This window comes from Episyrphus balteatus, chromosome 3 (assembly GCF_945859705.1).
Source record: "Episyrphus balteatus chromosome 3, idEpiBalt1.1, whole genome shotgun sequence".
NCBI lineage: Eukaryota > Metazoa > Arthropoda > Insecta > Diptera > Syrphidae > Episyrphus > Episyrphus balteatus.
The window spans coordinates 33,750,841-33,768,136 of NC_079136.1; the positions used below are offsets into that span (position 1 = coordinate 33,750,841).

At 31.5% G+C, this 17,296-nt stretch overlaps 2 protein-coding genes across 5 annotated transcripts in view; one reads left to right on the forward strand and one right to left on the reverse strand.

Annotated features, from left to right (window-relative positions):
• LOC129916985 (ankyrin repeat domain-containing protein 50) overlaps positions 1-17,296 on the forward strand; it is a 67,816-nt gene that overhangs the window by 8,031 nt on the left and 42,489 nt on the right. The window lies entirely within an intron of this gene.
• LOC129914918 (uncharacterized) lies at positions 3,517-8,541 on the reverse strand. Its single transcript, XM_055994368.1, has one exon. The coding sequence runs from the start codon at positions 8,539-8,541 to the stop codon at positions 3,517-3,519; it is 5,025 nt and encodes a 1,674-aa protein (XP_055850343.1).

Consider the following 17,296-nt stretch of genomic DNA (forward strand, 5'->3'; position numbering starts at 1 on the left):
TCTTCTTGTATTTTTTTTTTTTTTTTTACAATAAATTGAAAATGTGAATTTTAGGCAAAATGTCACGTTCCACCTCAGTTGCAATGAAATCTATACTTGATGAGGGGTGGGTGTTGAAAAGTCTCTCTCTTGTAAGGGTTCTATTTTTACCTTCCTGTCGTCGTCGCTTGGTGGTGGTGCTTGAATGTTGGATGTGGTTTAGTACTTTGCCTTGTCTGATGCCTTGGGGGATTGGTGCTGACAGAAAGGAAATACCAAAAAAAAAATTAAAAAAAATATTATATAAAATAAAAGTGTAATGTTGAACATGATATTCCACCTATTTTAGCTAGTTTGAAAGATTCTCCTTTTTTTTATTTTTTTTTTAGATTGAAAACATGACTTGTGGGGTAAGCTTTCTGCAAATTTGAGAATTATTTGAAATAAAAAAGAAAAGTAGAAAAGTTAAACTGTATGAAATTGAGAACTTTTTGTGGAATGTAAATAGAGTTTTTTTTTCTATTTCTTCAAACTACCCAAAAGTATAAAACAGAAAATGTGGGAGAATAAGTAGGTATTTTATAGGCAATACTAACACATTGATTTTGAAAGACTTATTATTTAAATTATAATGAAAAACGGAGACTAGTAATTTCATATTCGTGAGATGGAGCTAGAAAAACACAGCTAATCCATTCGGTTCGCATGTATCAAAAGATTCTCTTGATTAATAACCTACGTCAAATCAGTGTCAGCAAATTTTGAGTGTCAAAAATTTACAGAAGGTGCTTCAGCCAAGTTGGACCTCTGAGAGAGCTCACACTTTCTTTATATCCTTCCAAATCGTCATTTAACTGATGTTCATGTCCAAGAACATGTCAGGCAAGTAAGAGAATCCATTGTTAGTGAATGGACAGTTAGGAGGCGACTAAATAATGCCCGACTTACTCCAAAACATCCTGCAACGGGACGAAAATTGACAACTTGCTCAATTGCACTACGGCTGCGAAGAGAGGCCAATAGAGGCGAGTTACGTGAATCTAGAAAATGTCTTAAGAAGAGCTTGCAAGCGGTTTAAAACCTTGGTTTGTTAAGATATGGAGAGTCATTTCAATGGAAGGTGTTTTTTGACCAACGTTGATACTTACAACTGTACGTATTCGACGAAAGTTCAAATTTCATAAAAATAAGAAGTCGGAAGCGGTGATAATTTTATTAATAAATGTAAGTTTTATTATCCGTTCAATTTCTTAACAATTATTGGATAATGCTTAATTAATTAAATTTAATATAAATAACTATTTTCGAAAGATTTGTGTTTGACGTATATTGCCATCAAACACTTTCCAATCGAATTTTTAATTATAAATACTACTTTATGTTAATTAATTACTAACAATCACAACTAAAAAAGGGTTTTTTCGAGATTATGTTCGAACGACGTATATTGTCATCGATCGATTTCAATTTCGAATTTCACCTTTTCTTTACTATTTAGTTTTAAATGTTAATGTTAAAAAATATATCAAATTATATTTGTTTTACGTATATATTCGTAAAACAATTTCAATTTGATTTACAACTTACAATTTTTGATAGATCCTTCTCGCTTGGAATGTCGGGAAAAAGTGAGTTTCTCCAGAAAATTGTCGCCCTTTTATATTCTAATTCGAGCTTTGGTGCTGCCATTCAAATTTGTAGAAATTTGTTGAAAATAATGAACCTTGGCAGCATTTTTCTTCCAGCTACTTAGCTTTCATATGATTGTTTGTTGTTGTCGGTATATATGTTTGTCTCTTTTTCACTTATTGGATCTATTAGGAATTATAAAATATTAAATTATTAATAAATTATTAACATTTTTTATAATTCATTACAAAATTATTGTTCCCCAACTAAATATTTGTATTGTGAATAAGTTTTTTAATCTCGGTTTATAAAGTTGTATCGTCAAAACAACTTTGTTTATTCGCGCATGTTTACAAGTGACGTTTAACTTTATTTGTTTATTTTATTCGTGAAATATTTGTGTTTTGTTTAATTTTTTATTGTAAAAATATTAAAAGATTGTTAAATTAGTTAAATTTAATGTGTATTTGTTCGGGGACATAAATTTATAAGTGAAATTTTAGTAAAAATAATATGTGTACTTTGTAGGTTATGTTTTGATAAACCTTTTTGTTGTAAATTTGTTTATTTAATTGTTTATATACAATTAAACATTTTCGTTTAGTCATTGAAGTGATTATATTTGTTTATTTTAATTGTTTATGTATATTTAATACAAAAAAATAAACTTGTGACGTTGTGTGTTTTAATATAAGGGTTGCAAATTGCAACTTCAATGTAAATTGTTAATTTTGTGATTTATGTGTTGTTTTTTGTTTGTAATTTAGTGCTAATAGTTTACAAATATGAAACTAAAGCAATTTAATTTAATTTTTCTTTCATTTGCAGGTTCCAACTCCCTTATTAGGCAATTGGATTTTGCTGGTGCTCCAATGGACATAAATTTGCAATTTTTTTTATTTACATTGCATTTATAAAATAGGGTAAATTGATGATATTTTACCTTTGCAACATATAATAAAAATTTTTTTTTTTTTTCAGGATTGAAGCTGAATATTAAGAATTTTTATTAATTTTAAGTTTAGAATTAAGTTAGATTAAGAATTTAAAATGTGATATGTAATATGTGATCTTAAAAAAAAATGAAAAACAAGATTTTTAATAAATTATTTAATCTTTTAATTCAGTGTTTAGTAAATTCATTTCTTTTATAAAATTATACAATATGTTTTAATTTGTATTTAAATTCATTTTAATGTGTGGTTGAACATACTCCCCCCGTTGAACGGTTACGTTCAAGTATTCTGGCCTTTATTTTTTCTATCCCACGGCGATGGTGGTGATGAAAGACAACCTTTCCAGCCTTGTTTACGTTTACCTTAACTTGGTACCTGTCAGGTAGGTTTACCGAAAATTGCTTCCTCTTACTATTTCGGATCCTTTCAAAATCAATCCTACTAAGAGTATCCCTGTTAATGAAGAGTTCTTCCCCTTCGCGGGTTATAAACTTCTGGTAATCATTATCTATCCTCATTTTTATTTCTTGGATAGTGGAGGATGGGCGTAATCTATCGAGGGAATGTATCGTCGACCCATTAATAGTAACCGGAATCGGTATGCCTTCGTTTCTATGAATTTGTATTTGGGGTTCGGTAAAGCCTTCATTATTTTGAATAAATTCGGATTCATTCTCCACTTCAGCCGACCACCTTAATTCGGATTCATTCTCCACTTCAGCCGACCACCTTAGGTTTTCCTGTATCAATTCTACCAATGGGGTTGAAATGGTAGGTGGTGAAAACCTTATATCCTCAAGAATGGTGATATAATCCATATCGTCCCAGTTGGATTGCATATTAAACTGTAAGAATATTTATCTGTAGAAATTTGTATGAAAGTTTTATAAGTACGACACGACATGTAACTACTACAAACAACACATGGACAAAGTATTAGTATAAATTGGTTTCATGTTGTCGTAATAGTTTCGACTTGGTCGATCGGCAAACGACAAATTTTTACAATGGGTCTTTGACAAGTACTAAATCTTGTTCGAACCGTTACAACTCGTACCAATCCATCCTTTCCAGGATGAATCATTTGTATTATCCCTAAAGGCCAAGCAGTCGGTGGAGTGTTTTCATCCTTTATTAGGACAACATCTCCAACCTTAAGGCTTTGTTCGTTGGTTAGCCATTTAGGGCGTTGTTGGAGACGGTTTAAATATTCCGTTGACCATCTTTTCCAAAAATGTTGATTCATTTGTTGGACATGTTTCCATCTTTGGTTGAACGAAGAGTTTGATGCTGTTAGGTCAGGTTCAGGGATTGCATTTAAAGCCTGACCGATGAGGAAGTGACCTGGGGTTAGAACCGCCAGATCATCAATATCATTTCTCAATGCACATAAGGGTCTTGAGTTTAGACATGCTTCAATTTGAGCAAGCAATGTCGCGAGTTCTTCAAATGTGCAAACCGTTGTGCCTAGCACACGACGTAAATGATATTTGATGGATTTTACACCTGCTTCCCATAATCCTCCGTGATGTGGAGCGGCAGGTGGGTTGAAATGCCAGTTAATGTTTAAGGTTGACAAATAATTTGCTATGTTTGGAGCTGCTTCCTTGATGGCTTGTTCTAGATCGCGATCCAATTTCACCTTTCCACCTTTAAAGTTCGTTCCGCAATCTGAATATATGTCCGAGCATAATCCTCGTCGAGACACGAACCTTTTTAAAGCTGCTATGAAAGCCATTGAGGTCAAATCTGATACGACCTCTATATGTATAGCTTTGGTTGCCATGCATACGAAGATACAAAAATATCCTTTGTAATGTTTTGCGTTTCTGTGAGTGGACATTTTAAGTTGTATGGGTCCAGCGTAATCAATACCCACATGTGTAAAGGGTCTTGTGAGGTTAACTCTAGGTGCCGGCAAAGCTCCCATTAGTTGTTGCGTTGTTGCTGCTCGATGTTTTGCACATATAACGCATTTATGAATTTCCCGTGTTACGACTCGTTTTCCATCGAGGATCCAAAAATTATTGCGAAGAGTGTTAAGAACCAATGAAGTGCCTCCATGCAATGTTTCCTTATGGGCCTTATCAATAATCAAGTTACAGACGTGATGATCTCGTGGTAAAATGATGGGGTGTTTCATATCATATGGAACATCTGCGTTTTCCAGTCTACCTCTAACTCGGATCAAACCATTTCCATCTAAAAATGGGCTGAGCGTCATAAGCTGACTTTTCTTGGATAGAGGTTTTTCTGCCTTAAATATATGTAACTCAGATTTAAAGGCTGAAATTTGTACCATTTTTAAGATCAACGTGCTTGATTCATTCAATTCCTTAACGGATAACGGACTTGTTCGTTTATTTTCACGGTCGCGACAATTTTCGACGAATCGCAATACCGTAGCTATTACTCTGACAAGTTTAGTGTATGATGAATACTTTGGCAACCAGTCGCTTGAAGACATTGAAAGTAATGCATTTATAGATGGTGCCTTGGCTTCTAAGGTTGTTCCTTCGAGTTGAATTGGATTTCTTGGCCATTGGGTTTGATTTTGGCTAAGCCATTCAGGTCCATGCCACCATAGATCACAATCAAGGATTTGCCTGGTTGTTATTCCCCGCGAAGCTAAATCAGCTGGATTATCCTTTGTGGGAACATGATGCCAATACTCAGTAGGTGTCACATCTTGAATTTCTGCAACTCTGTTTGCAACGTAAGTTTTCCATTTCGATGGATGCTCTCGAATCCATTGTAAAACAATAGTAGCATCCGTCCATAGAAATACAGGAAAGGATTCAAGTTGCATGTCTTGAATCGTAGCTTTTATAAGTTTAGCTAGCAACAATGCGCCGTTTAATTCCAAACGAGGTAAAGTTATTGGTTTTACTGGAGCAACCTTGGATTTTGCAGTTAATAAATTTACCTTGATGTTTCCATTTTCATCTTGGGTTCGAATATATAGAACTGCGGCATATGCTTTAATAGAAGCATCACAAAATCCATGAATTTGGTTTGTTTGGTTGGTTTTCGATATACCAATCCATCGTGGAATTTTTAGTTTATTCAGATTTTTTAAATCTTCTTTAAAATTGTACCATTGTTGTGTGATATCTTGAGAAACCTTGCTATCCCAAGAGTAACCGCCGATCCAAAGGGTTTGAATAAGTATTTTGGCTATTATGATGATAGGCGAGATCCATCCAACTGGATCGTACAATGATGCTATTTCCGAGAGTATGATACGTTTGGTTTTGGCCTGCGTATCTGATAAACCTTGAACATTAAAAGTAAAGTAATCTTCTGCAGGATACCATCGAATTCCCAGAGTTTTTACAGATTCCGTTTCTTGTAGTTCGAGTGAACCTTGTAGCTCCTTATCTTCTGTTGGTAAGTGTGATATGACTTCTACTCGGTTACTTGCCCACTTTCGGAGTTTAAATCCACTCTTACTAAGCATATCTCGTAACTGCCTCTGTAATTCCAGGCATTCATCGATGGTTTCTGCTCCACTTAGTAAATCATCAACGTAAAATTCTGATGAAGTTGCCTTCACTGCTAATGGATATGTTTCTTGTTCATCTAGTGCTGCTTGTTGTACTGTGCGAACGGATAAAAATTGTGCAGGGGACACGCCAAAGGTGACGGTCTTAAGTTGATAATCTTTAAGCATTTTTGTTTCTGGATCTCTCCATAGGATGCGCTGAAACGTGCGATGTTCTGGGTGCATCCAAATCATTCGATACATTTTTTCAACGTCTGCTGTGATCACTACCTTATGTTTTCTCCAATTGAGAACAGTAGAGAATAACTTCGGTTGTATGGTTGGACCGATCAATAATTGCTCGTTCAGTGATTTACCATTTGTAGTTTTAGCAGATGCGTCGAAAACTACCCGTAGTTTGGTAGTGGTGCTTTGTTTAAAAACCGCATGATGTGGTATGTAATAATGTGGTTCATTTGGTTTGGGTGGTTCACACTCTTCCATGTGACCCATGGTTATATATTCATCCAAACAGGCTTCATACTCGCGTTTAAGTTGTGCGTTCTTGGATAGTTTCCTTTGTAAATATTCATAACGCCTCAGCGCGAGTTCCCTTGAGGAACCTAGACTTGGTCCATTTGGATCTGTGAATGGTAATTTTACCATATATTGATTATTTGGCAGCCGTTCATAGTTGGCTTTATATAACTCCTCACATTTTTGATCTTCTGGAGTTTGTGTGTTGAAGGTTTGCACTTCTTCCATCTCCCAGAATTTCTGAAGTAGAAATCCGAGTTCGTTGATGGGGTTTGTAGTTGCGATGAATGTCTTTACTGAAACGTTAGGTGAAATAAAATTATTTCCTAATATTATCCATCCAAATATAGTGTTGATGGCGACTACGGATCTACCTGGAGCGTAGCGTATGCCTTCGCGAATAATATGGCCATATACATCAGCTCCAAGTAAAATGTCGACTGGATTAGGTTTCCAGAATGTTGGATCCGCTAGTTCAAGATTTTTGAAATGTTTTAAGACTTGACTTGATGTTTCTTTAGCTGGCAGTAGGTCAGTGATTGTTTCTAATACGAACATTTTCACTTCTACCGCCGTGTGGTTGTTTTTAGTAGATTTAAGTCTTAACTGCACCCTTTGTTTGGAACATGCAGTTTGGTTTTTGCTTAGACCGTGAATTTGTATTGATGTGGGTGTTCCACGTATTTGCATCCTCTGACAGGCGTTTTCTGTGATGAATGAGGTTTGCGATCCTGTATCTATCAGACATCGCAATATTGTTGAACGACCATTGCGGTCACATGCTGTTGCCAACGCCGTTGGCAATAGAGCATTACAATTTTCCATTGACAGGAAAGTGTTTGTCCTTTCAGCATCATTACTGTTAACCCTTTCAGTATTTGAATCCTTTGATGAAGACTCATCGAAATGAAGTGTAGTGTGATGTGATTGATGACATTGTTTGCATTTAAACTTATTTCGACACTTTGCGTGCGAATGTTTGTTTGAAAAACAGTTAAGGCATCTATTCGATGCTTTAATTATTTTTTTGCGTGTAGGTACATCCATATTTAAATAAGTTTTACAGGTCCCAACGTAATGTTTTTCATTGCAGGCGGGGCAATGAGAATTAACGACGGTGTGATAGGTTTGAATGTTTTCCCTTTTTATGTTGGCGGTACTTGGTTTTGCACCAATGGTATTACCGATGGATTCCAATACTCGAATCCTTTTGTTTAAAAATGCTAAAAATGTTGAGTATTTTGGAAGTTCTTGGTTATCTCCCAATTCCTCTTCCCAGAGGCGCAATGTCATAAATGGTAATTTTTGAACTATTAAAAATATTAACAATGCATCCCATTGACTGGTGTCTATTTTCAACGCCTTGAGCTGCTGTAAGCACTCTTCGGTTGTATCGACTAACATTTTTAGGCTCTTTCCCGATTCAGCAGTAATTTTGATTTGGTTGACTAGGGTCTTGAGGTGAAAATTTGCTAAAGTTCTAGTATTTTCATATCGCTTTTTTAATTTACTCCAAGCCGGTTCATAATCTTGATTAGTGATGGGAGTATGTTTTAATAATTTTTCCGCATCACCACTTAGACATCCCTTTAAATAATGGAGTTTTTGTACCGGTTGCAGCTGGTTGTTATCATGAATTAATGATGTGAATAAATCGGAAAATGATCTCCATGAATTATAATCACCATCGAATTTTGGCAATGTAATTTTTGGCAATTGAGTATATTTGAACTGAGGTTCTGCTAAAACCGTTGAATTTGGGTTGGTATCTGTAGCTGTTCTATTGATACCATCTTCAAGCTCGCCCATATACTCATCGTATTTGACTTCGATTTCATCGAATTGTTGCTTTTTTATATAGGCATTCTCACACTCAGCCTTTGATATGATGATGGCTTCATTTATTTGTCGATCTTGTTTAACGAATTCATGCCAAAACTCACGCATATCGATCATTTTTTGTTTGTAAAAACCAGCCGTTCGTTTTTCCAATCTGGTTTTTTTGCCATTTTCGATTGTTTTTTCAATCTTCGTTTTCAAAACGAGTTGGTTGACTAATAGCTTGTCAAGATCATTCATGATTGAATGGATATAAATGCGATTAATTTGTGACCCGGTCGTGTAATTGATTTTTTTTTGCTGTGATTAGCACAGAAAAAAAAACAAAGTGAACAAAAAAAAATAAAAAAAAAGAAGAATATTCGGTTTTAATAAACTAACAAATTATTAATATTTATCACCGTTCCTGGATGGAACCACCAATGTTTTTTGACCAACGTTGATACTTACAACTGTACGTATTCGACGAAAGTTCAAATTTCATAAAAATAAGAAGTCGGAAGCGGTGATAATTTTATTAATAAATGTAAGTTTTATTATCCGTTCAATTTCTTAACAATTATTGGATAATGCTTAATTAATTAAATTTAATATAAATAACTATTTTCGAAAGATTTGTGTTTGACGTATATTGCCATCAAACACTTTCCAATCGAATTTTTAATTATAAATACTACTTTATGTTAATTAATTACTAACAATCACAACTAAAAAAGGGTTTTTTCGAGATTATGTTCGAACGACGTATATTGTCATCGATCGATTTCAATTTCGAATTTCACCTTTTCTTTACTATTTAGTTTTAAATGTTAATGTTAAAAAATATATCAAATTATATTTGTTTTACGTATATATTCGTAAAACAATTTCAATTTGATTTACAACTTACAATTTTTGATAGATCCTTCTCGCTTGGAATGTCGGGAAAAAGTGAGTTTCTCCAGAAAATTGTCGCCCTTTTATATTCTAATTCGAGCTTTGGTGCTGCCATTCAAATTTGTAGAAATTTGTTGAAAATAATGAACCTTGGCAGCATTTTTCTTCCAGCTACTTAGCTTTCATATGATTGTTTGTTGTTGTCGGTATATATGTTTGTCTCTTTTTCACTTATTGGATCTATTAGGAATTATAAAATATTAAATTATTAATAAATTATTAACATTTTTTATAATTCATTACAAAATTATTGTTCCCCAACTAAATATTTGTATTGTGAATAAGTTTTTTAATCTCGGTTTATAAAGTTGTATCGTCAAAACAACTTTGTTTATTCGCGCATGTTTACAAGTGACGTTTAACTTTATTTGTTTATTTTATTCGTGAAATATTTGTGTTTTGTTTAATTTTTTATTGTAAAAATATTAAAAGATTGTTAAATTAGTTAAATTTAATGTGTATTTGTTCGGGGACATAAATTTATAAGTGAAATTTTAGTAAAAATAATATGTGTACTTTGTAGGTTATGTTTTGATAAACCTTTTTGTTGTAAATTTGTTTATTTAATTGTTTATATACAATTAAACATTTTCGTTTAGTCATTGAAGTGATTATATTTGTTTATTTTAATTGTTTATGTATATTTAATACAAAAAAATAAACTTGTGACGTTGTGTGTTTTAATATAAGGGTTGCAAATTGCAACTTCAATGTAAATTGTTAATTTTGTGATTTATGTGTTGTTTTTTGTTTGTAATTTAGTGCTAATAGTTTACAAATATGAAACTAAAGCAATTTAATTTAATTTTTCTTTCATTTGCAGGTTCCAACTCCCTTATTAGGCAATTGGATTTTGCTGGTGCTCCAATGGACATAAATTTGCAATTTTTTTTATTTACATTGCATTTATAAAATAGGGTAAATTGATGATATTTTACCTTTGCAACATATAATAAAAATTTTTTTTTTTTTTCAGGATTGAAGCTGAATATTAAGAATTTTTATTAATTTTAAGTTTAGAATTAAGTTAGATTAAGAATTTAAAATGTGATATGTAATATGTGATCTTAAAAAAAAATGAAAAACAAGATTTTTAATAAATTATTTAATCTTTTAATTCAGTGTTTAGTAAATTCATTTCTTTTATAAAATTATACAATATGTTTTAATTTGTATTTAAATTCATTTTAATGTGTGGTTGAACAGAAGGTAAAAGCGAGCTGGTAGTGCTGGGTATTAAAAAGCTTTCCTTCGAGACTCAAATGTGCTATCCTTTAAAATGTCAACAATTTTTTTAATTAAGCCATATTATTTAAGGAATATTTCAGAATTAAGTAGTTTTTTTTTTCAAAAATATTTTTTAAATTCATTAAATTGAAAGAGCATAGATTGCGTCATAACTAGGTTGGCAAATAAATGTAAGTATGCATTGCATATCTATTAAAAGGAAACGATATTTTAATATGAAATAACATAAAATAATTTACATACCCTCATAAGTCATAACATAAACTTTATGTTACTATTAATATTCAAATAAGAACTCAAATATTATGTAAATGCATATATTTACATGAACAGGATAAAAAAAATTAAAAAAAAAAAGGTCCTCAAGTACAAGAATACCTCACACAGTAATTAAAATACACCAAACGAATCTAAACTAAGTACCTTACTCAATATTTGCCTGTCTCCACTTCAATTTACATTCACGACCCATTCAAAAGACTCTTAAGAGGATTTCAAATGAAAATAGAGTGCATATATACTCCCACTCAAAGAAGCAGAAGCAAGTTGTTTTTTTTTTTTTTGCAACACAAATTAAAGCCAAATATGTACTTGCAAAGAGACATCCAAAGTGGGTTTGTGAAAAATTTTCCTTGGTGACATACATACATATGGCTTAAATTAATTTGGTGTAAATGAAAACTTTTCCTTTTTTCAGCAAGTTCCTAATAAGTAAAAAAAAAAAAAATTGTTGGAAAGGAGAAATAAGTTAAACGGAAATGAAATAAGTTCTCAAAAGATTTCTACTGTCAGCTAATTTTTTGAATGAATATAAATGGATCTTTTAATTTATCGATGGTTTCTTGGGAATACTTTTTTATTAATTTTTTGTAAATTTTTCGGACACATTTAAAAAAAAAAAAAACAAAAAAAAAATTGTTTTGAGGATAGTCTTATTTTTGTATGGCTTGATTAAAATGTCTCTAATTGAAAATTGGAAAGAAAATATCATTAATTTGGTACATACGAAAATTATGTGTTAACCAATTCGGAACAATATTAATAATTCAATTCTGATAGAAATGTACGACAATATAATGCTTAAATGCTCTTAATATATGAAAAAAAAAAATATAAATCAGTGTGATATTGAGTCAAACTGCACTGTGATTATTATGAAGTTTAATACCCACACTTTTATAAAAACCTGTCTGAGTCTCATTCAGTGTGGGCAACTATTAAGTTATGAAGTTTTACCTATGGTTGGTAAGTTTAGCAAGCGTGGGTACATCTTTAGAAAGATTAAAGACAAGTAACGTATAAAATATCAGGATGAGGGAGATTGAAAAATACATAAAAGTAAAAATTGTGAGAACTTTAAATTCGATTGGACATTGGGATGAACTCCAAATGAATTTACATAACTAGATTTGTTTGATGTTATTGATTTCTGTGCGCTTTTGAAGAAGAAGTCTTTGTTATTCTAATTTACAGATAGAACATTAACAACAAATATGTACTCCATTTGAAGAGTTCGTTTCGATGGTGTAAGATAAACTTATATTTATGTTTCTTGTTTGACAATTAACATGTTGAAATTATGTATGTCAATTAAAATTCTGAAAATATCGTGGTTTTCAGAAAGGATTTAACATTTATTTTCAAATATATTCTGTAAAACTTTTGTCTAGCTACGGAATACCGTTTCTTTTTTAATTTTTGGAGCGATAGTTCAAAAGATAAAATCTTTTGGACTTATCATACTTTGAAAATAAACGGATGTTAAATTAGTTTTAAAATGGATATACAATTTTGCTTTTAGTCCCAGTCTATCAAACAATTGTATTTGAGATTAAAATACAATCTTCAGAGTACTTATTTAACTTTAAAGACGTTTTAAACTTAAGATTTTCGGCCAGTAGTCTAATATAGCATTTACACATAAAGAAGCTGTTGTTTTTGATACTAAAAAAATATTTCGCGTAGCTGTAAGATTGGATATAGATGGAGTAGATACTTCATATTTTGAAGACAGACACGTGGTTATCCCTAGAGTAGGTACAAAATTGGTCAAAAAACAAATTTTGAAAAAAAGTGGACTTATCATGTTTTGAAAATAAATGATTCAAATAATCAAAACATTTACACACTTATGTGTGGAACTGTATGTCGTTCATGTGTAACAAGATTACATTGAACAAAATTTTCGATGATTATGCCAGATATTTCGTTTTAAATGATTGCTAGTGCGTTCAATTATGACTCTGAGCTCTTCTAACAACGCCGACTTACCTAGCATAAGCAAAAACGTGATAATTTCAGCATTGAACCCGAAAAATCTTAATCTTTCGAAGAAGTGACGAAAAATATCATGACTATAACTTTTCTGGGGAACGTCGATTATGGCTGTCCCTGGCATAGACCAATGTTGAAGTTTTATAAAAACAATAGGTATGACGGTTTTAAATCACACAATCTAGGTCTGAAATCATGTGACCGTAATACTTCCATTGAATTGGATTTTTATGAGTCAATCGTTCCGCCCGCTGTCTGGGTTATGTCACCGTTTTCTTAAAATTATTATATCAAAAATGCACTTGAAATTAATAACTTTGCAACAGTCTCAAGGTTTATCATTTGAAAGCCCTACAAAACGAAGAATGTCCCGATAAAAGTAGCTTTTGACTTTTTATTCTAAATTCGTCTTTGCTTAGGTACCCTATTCAAATTCTAAAAGTTCTGAAATGAAAGTTATTAAATTAATATTTTTTTTGGCATGTAAATTGATATTTATATCATAATATATAGAATAATTAAAAAAAAACTTTAAAACGAGTCAACCTTATGCCTTGACTGGATGTCGCTAAAGAACCCATTTACAAACTCTTTCTTTAGACACTATCTTTAGAAAAAATTCACTCTCAACTGATTAAAGGAAGAGGGAGGTCGTCCTATGGTACCCTAAGCTATAAAAACTCATTTGTCAAAAAAAAAACCAAAAAAAAAAACACCATTTTGAATAAATTCTAGGTCAAAAGTGTGCCACTGATAAAATTCAAATGTCAATTTAAATCACCTTTGTGTACCTAGTTCTTCCTTCCTTTTTTCCATATAAATCTCATTTCAAATTATGCAAAATCATGCAATGTCACATAGTGTAACCAGCAGCAAAAGTTCCTTCAGCTGGTCAATGTCGTGTCCCTCGTTCGAAAAAATACCTACACAACAAAAACAAAAAAACACACACACATACAGTGCATAATTCATGATGCACTTAACAGAATAATCTTGTTCTATTATTAAAATGACACTGTAACGACCCTTATTTTCTTTTGAAAGTGCGCAATAATAATATGAACTTGTGAGTAGAGTTGTGCCAGTTTTTTTTTTCTTGTTGGGCGCAAATAAATTTCTTATGCAAATCGCAGGCATGGTTGTACGATTAGGTCTAGTTATATCGAACGATGCCGCCAACCGACAACGTCCTCTTCAGTTTGTTGTCTGTTTTAATTCCGAGAATTGTGGTATTCAAAGCCACAATTCCTGTCATTGTCATCACACTGTTTTTTATTTTTTTTTTGTGTTGCCTTGGAATAGAGATAAGAACTACTTGCGGGGGGTTAAGGGTGCATTAGCATTGTACTGCTGCTAATACTCGTATATTTTCCATTTCATTACTAATTAATATATTTTTTTTTTTTTTTCAAATTCAAAGTACTCTTTTCTAGTCTGGTCGTTATCGTCGTTGTCGGTTGCACAAAACCACAAAATAATAGAAAGAAAAAAAAATAAAAGCTGAAAATCAATTACACCACGGGAAACCGACATTGAACCTTCGCTGCTTGGCTTCGGTTCGGCCCGGGCGCAATGCGAGCATGCTTTCAGGTGCTGAACTACATGCGGTGAAACTTTTTAATGACATCGAAATTTAAAACTTGCTGCATTTATACCACATTGAAATGCAAGGCGTGAAGAAGAAGGAGGCAAAAAAAAACTTTAATTTGAATTTTGATTAATTAGTGGGATCTTTTCTAGATACTCGCTCATGGGAATAATGCCAAAAGGCATTTTTTCTCTCAAGAAATACATAAAAAATGTAAACCATTTAACAGTTTTTGATTTGTTGAAGAGGCAAAAAAAAAAAACTAAACAAAACTAAAAAACAACTATTTTTCTATTGAAACTACTTAAAAATAAAAAAAAAAAAAATGCACATAAATATTGTCAACCATGAGCCAAGTGAATTATGCTACCTACTCTTTTTTTGTTGAAGCACATTTTTAGACGCTGCACACACAACAGTGTAAAGACTTATAATCACTTGGGAGGAAACATAATTTTTGTTTTACAACTGAGTCGCTTTTGAGAATAGAAATGCCACAATTTACGGTTCTTACACCTTTTAGAAGAAAAGATTACATGAACTTTACGACGTTGAAGGCATAAATATGTAGATACTTGTATTTTATATTTTTACATCAAAATAGCATTCGGTCAAGGTAAAGTCGTGGGGAGATTATTCTTATGAGAAGGTTGTATAAAATAAGGTCTTTATACAAAGGGAACCAAGTAACTACTCAAACTGGGTTAGGATGGACCAATTGAAATAAATTTTAACCAAAATGGATGACTAATTTACATTGCTTGCTGATATAACTATGTTATAAAGTGCTTAAAAGATGGAAGTTGTAAGTGACGTTTTTAAACATTTGATAAATCCGCAGTGTTAATAAAATAAACCTTAATCTACTACTTTTAGTAAAATGCACGACTGAGTTTTTGTAATTTAAAGATATTGATTTCTTTTTAATTTCACACTCGTTAGGTACATTTTTAAATTGTAAATGTATGTATTTATGATAGCCCAGGCAAATTAGTCAAAATATGTTCATGCTTCTACAATATGATGGTTACAAAACAATTGAGGGCTCATTTTATAGATGATTAAAAGTACTATGATCCATTCTTGAACAATTACCCAAACAAATCAAAAGTTCGTCAGATATTTGAAAAAATGTTATTTTGCCCCAACCTTGCGAGACAAACCCGGACTTTGATCGACTATAAAATTGAATTTTACCAACTCACGAAATTCATTCGTACACCATTTTTTTTTTAGATATTTTTATTGTGAATAAGTTGGTCATTTTTGGTTAAAATAAGTAAAAATGGAGCTATTAAATAAAAACGGAACCAACCTCTTTTCCAAGATGTCGGGATGCTCCCGACACGTCCTATCATCCCAACAAATTGATTTTTATGTTGAGGACATACACCCGAACACATTCCATGAAAAAAAATTTGTCCCGCGAAAAATGCGATTTGATTTACTAATTTTAATTTGTCTGGGCTATAAGAATACAAAATAAATAAAAGTTTTTGGCAGGAAAGCTTAGTTAAATTTAAATCAGATTTTCGATATCGAAACTTGGCAAATAAGTTTTTTAAAGTTTATCTAAGGGTGAAATGAAATATAAGACTGAGGAAGTGACATTAGACAGTGAGCAATTATTGACAGGACAATATTAACATTTTCACGAAATGTAAAAAAAAAATATATTGACAGCAAAATGCATTAAGTGTTGAAAGTTAATAATTATGTACCTTCTTTAGTGAATAATAAACTAATCAGGAACAAAAAATTAAGTAACTGTGTCACACCCGTAACAATGAAAATACCCTACAGACAGGAAATTAATTCGAATACTTCATTTGGAATAAATTAAAATAAAAGAAATGAAAATAAAAAATTTAAATTAAATTAAAAAAGTAAAAAAAATTAAAAATTAAAAAAAAAATTTAAATTAAAAAAAAAAACAAAAAATTAAAATACATAAAAAAATATAAATTCTAAATAAAAAAAAATTAAAATATAAATTCTAAATAACAAAAGAATTAAAATAAGAAATATAAATTCTTAATAAAAAAAATTAAATAAAATGGATTTAAAAAAAAAAAATTAAAATTAAAATAAAAAAAGAATATACATAAATACCTACATGTACATTAGAGTGACCGCAAGAAATCGATTTTCGAAATTTGGTCGGGGGAACCCCATAAAATGTTCCGCCTTTGCAGATTTTTAGATAACCAAAATTTCAGCTCGATTGGATAACTCTAAATGGTGCCGACACTCGCTCAAAGTATCAAAAATCTGTTTTTTCACTGTTAGCTCTAGCTCCCAAACAGATCGGGTTATTTTCACTTTGTATATATTTAATTAAAGGTAGTGTTGGTACACATAATTCAGATGCTAAATTTGTTTAGTTTTACCAAAAAAGAAAAATTTTGTCATCAATTTAAATTTTCAGTACTTACCTCAAAAAGAGCTGAAGTGCAAACTCGATTTAAAATGAAACTTTTTTTTAAACTGTTTTATTTAAAAAAACGAAACATTTAACAGAATTCTAAGGCTGTGTGTGAATTGCGTTAAATAGTTAACACTGTGTAAAATTTTTGACACTATTGAGGTGAACAAAAAAATTTCAGCTGTATGGCTTATTGTTTAATATTTTTCTCTGCCTCTTTTCTGCTATGAAACTCCTTTTTAATAAAAAAAAAAAAAAAACAAAACAAAACCATCTGCAAAAAAAATTTAACTCAAATTTAACCAGGTCCCAGAGCCCAATAAATTTTTAACAGTTGAAAATTTTTTATTCACCTCAACAGTGTCAAATATTTTACACTATGTGAACTATTTTACGCAATT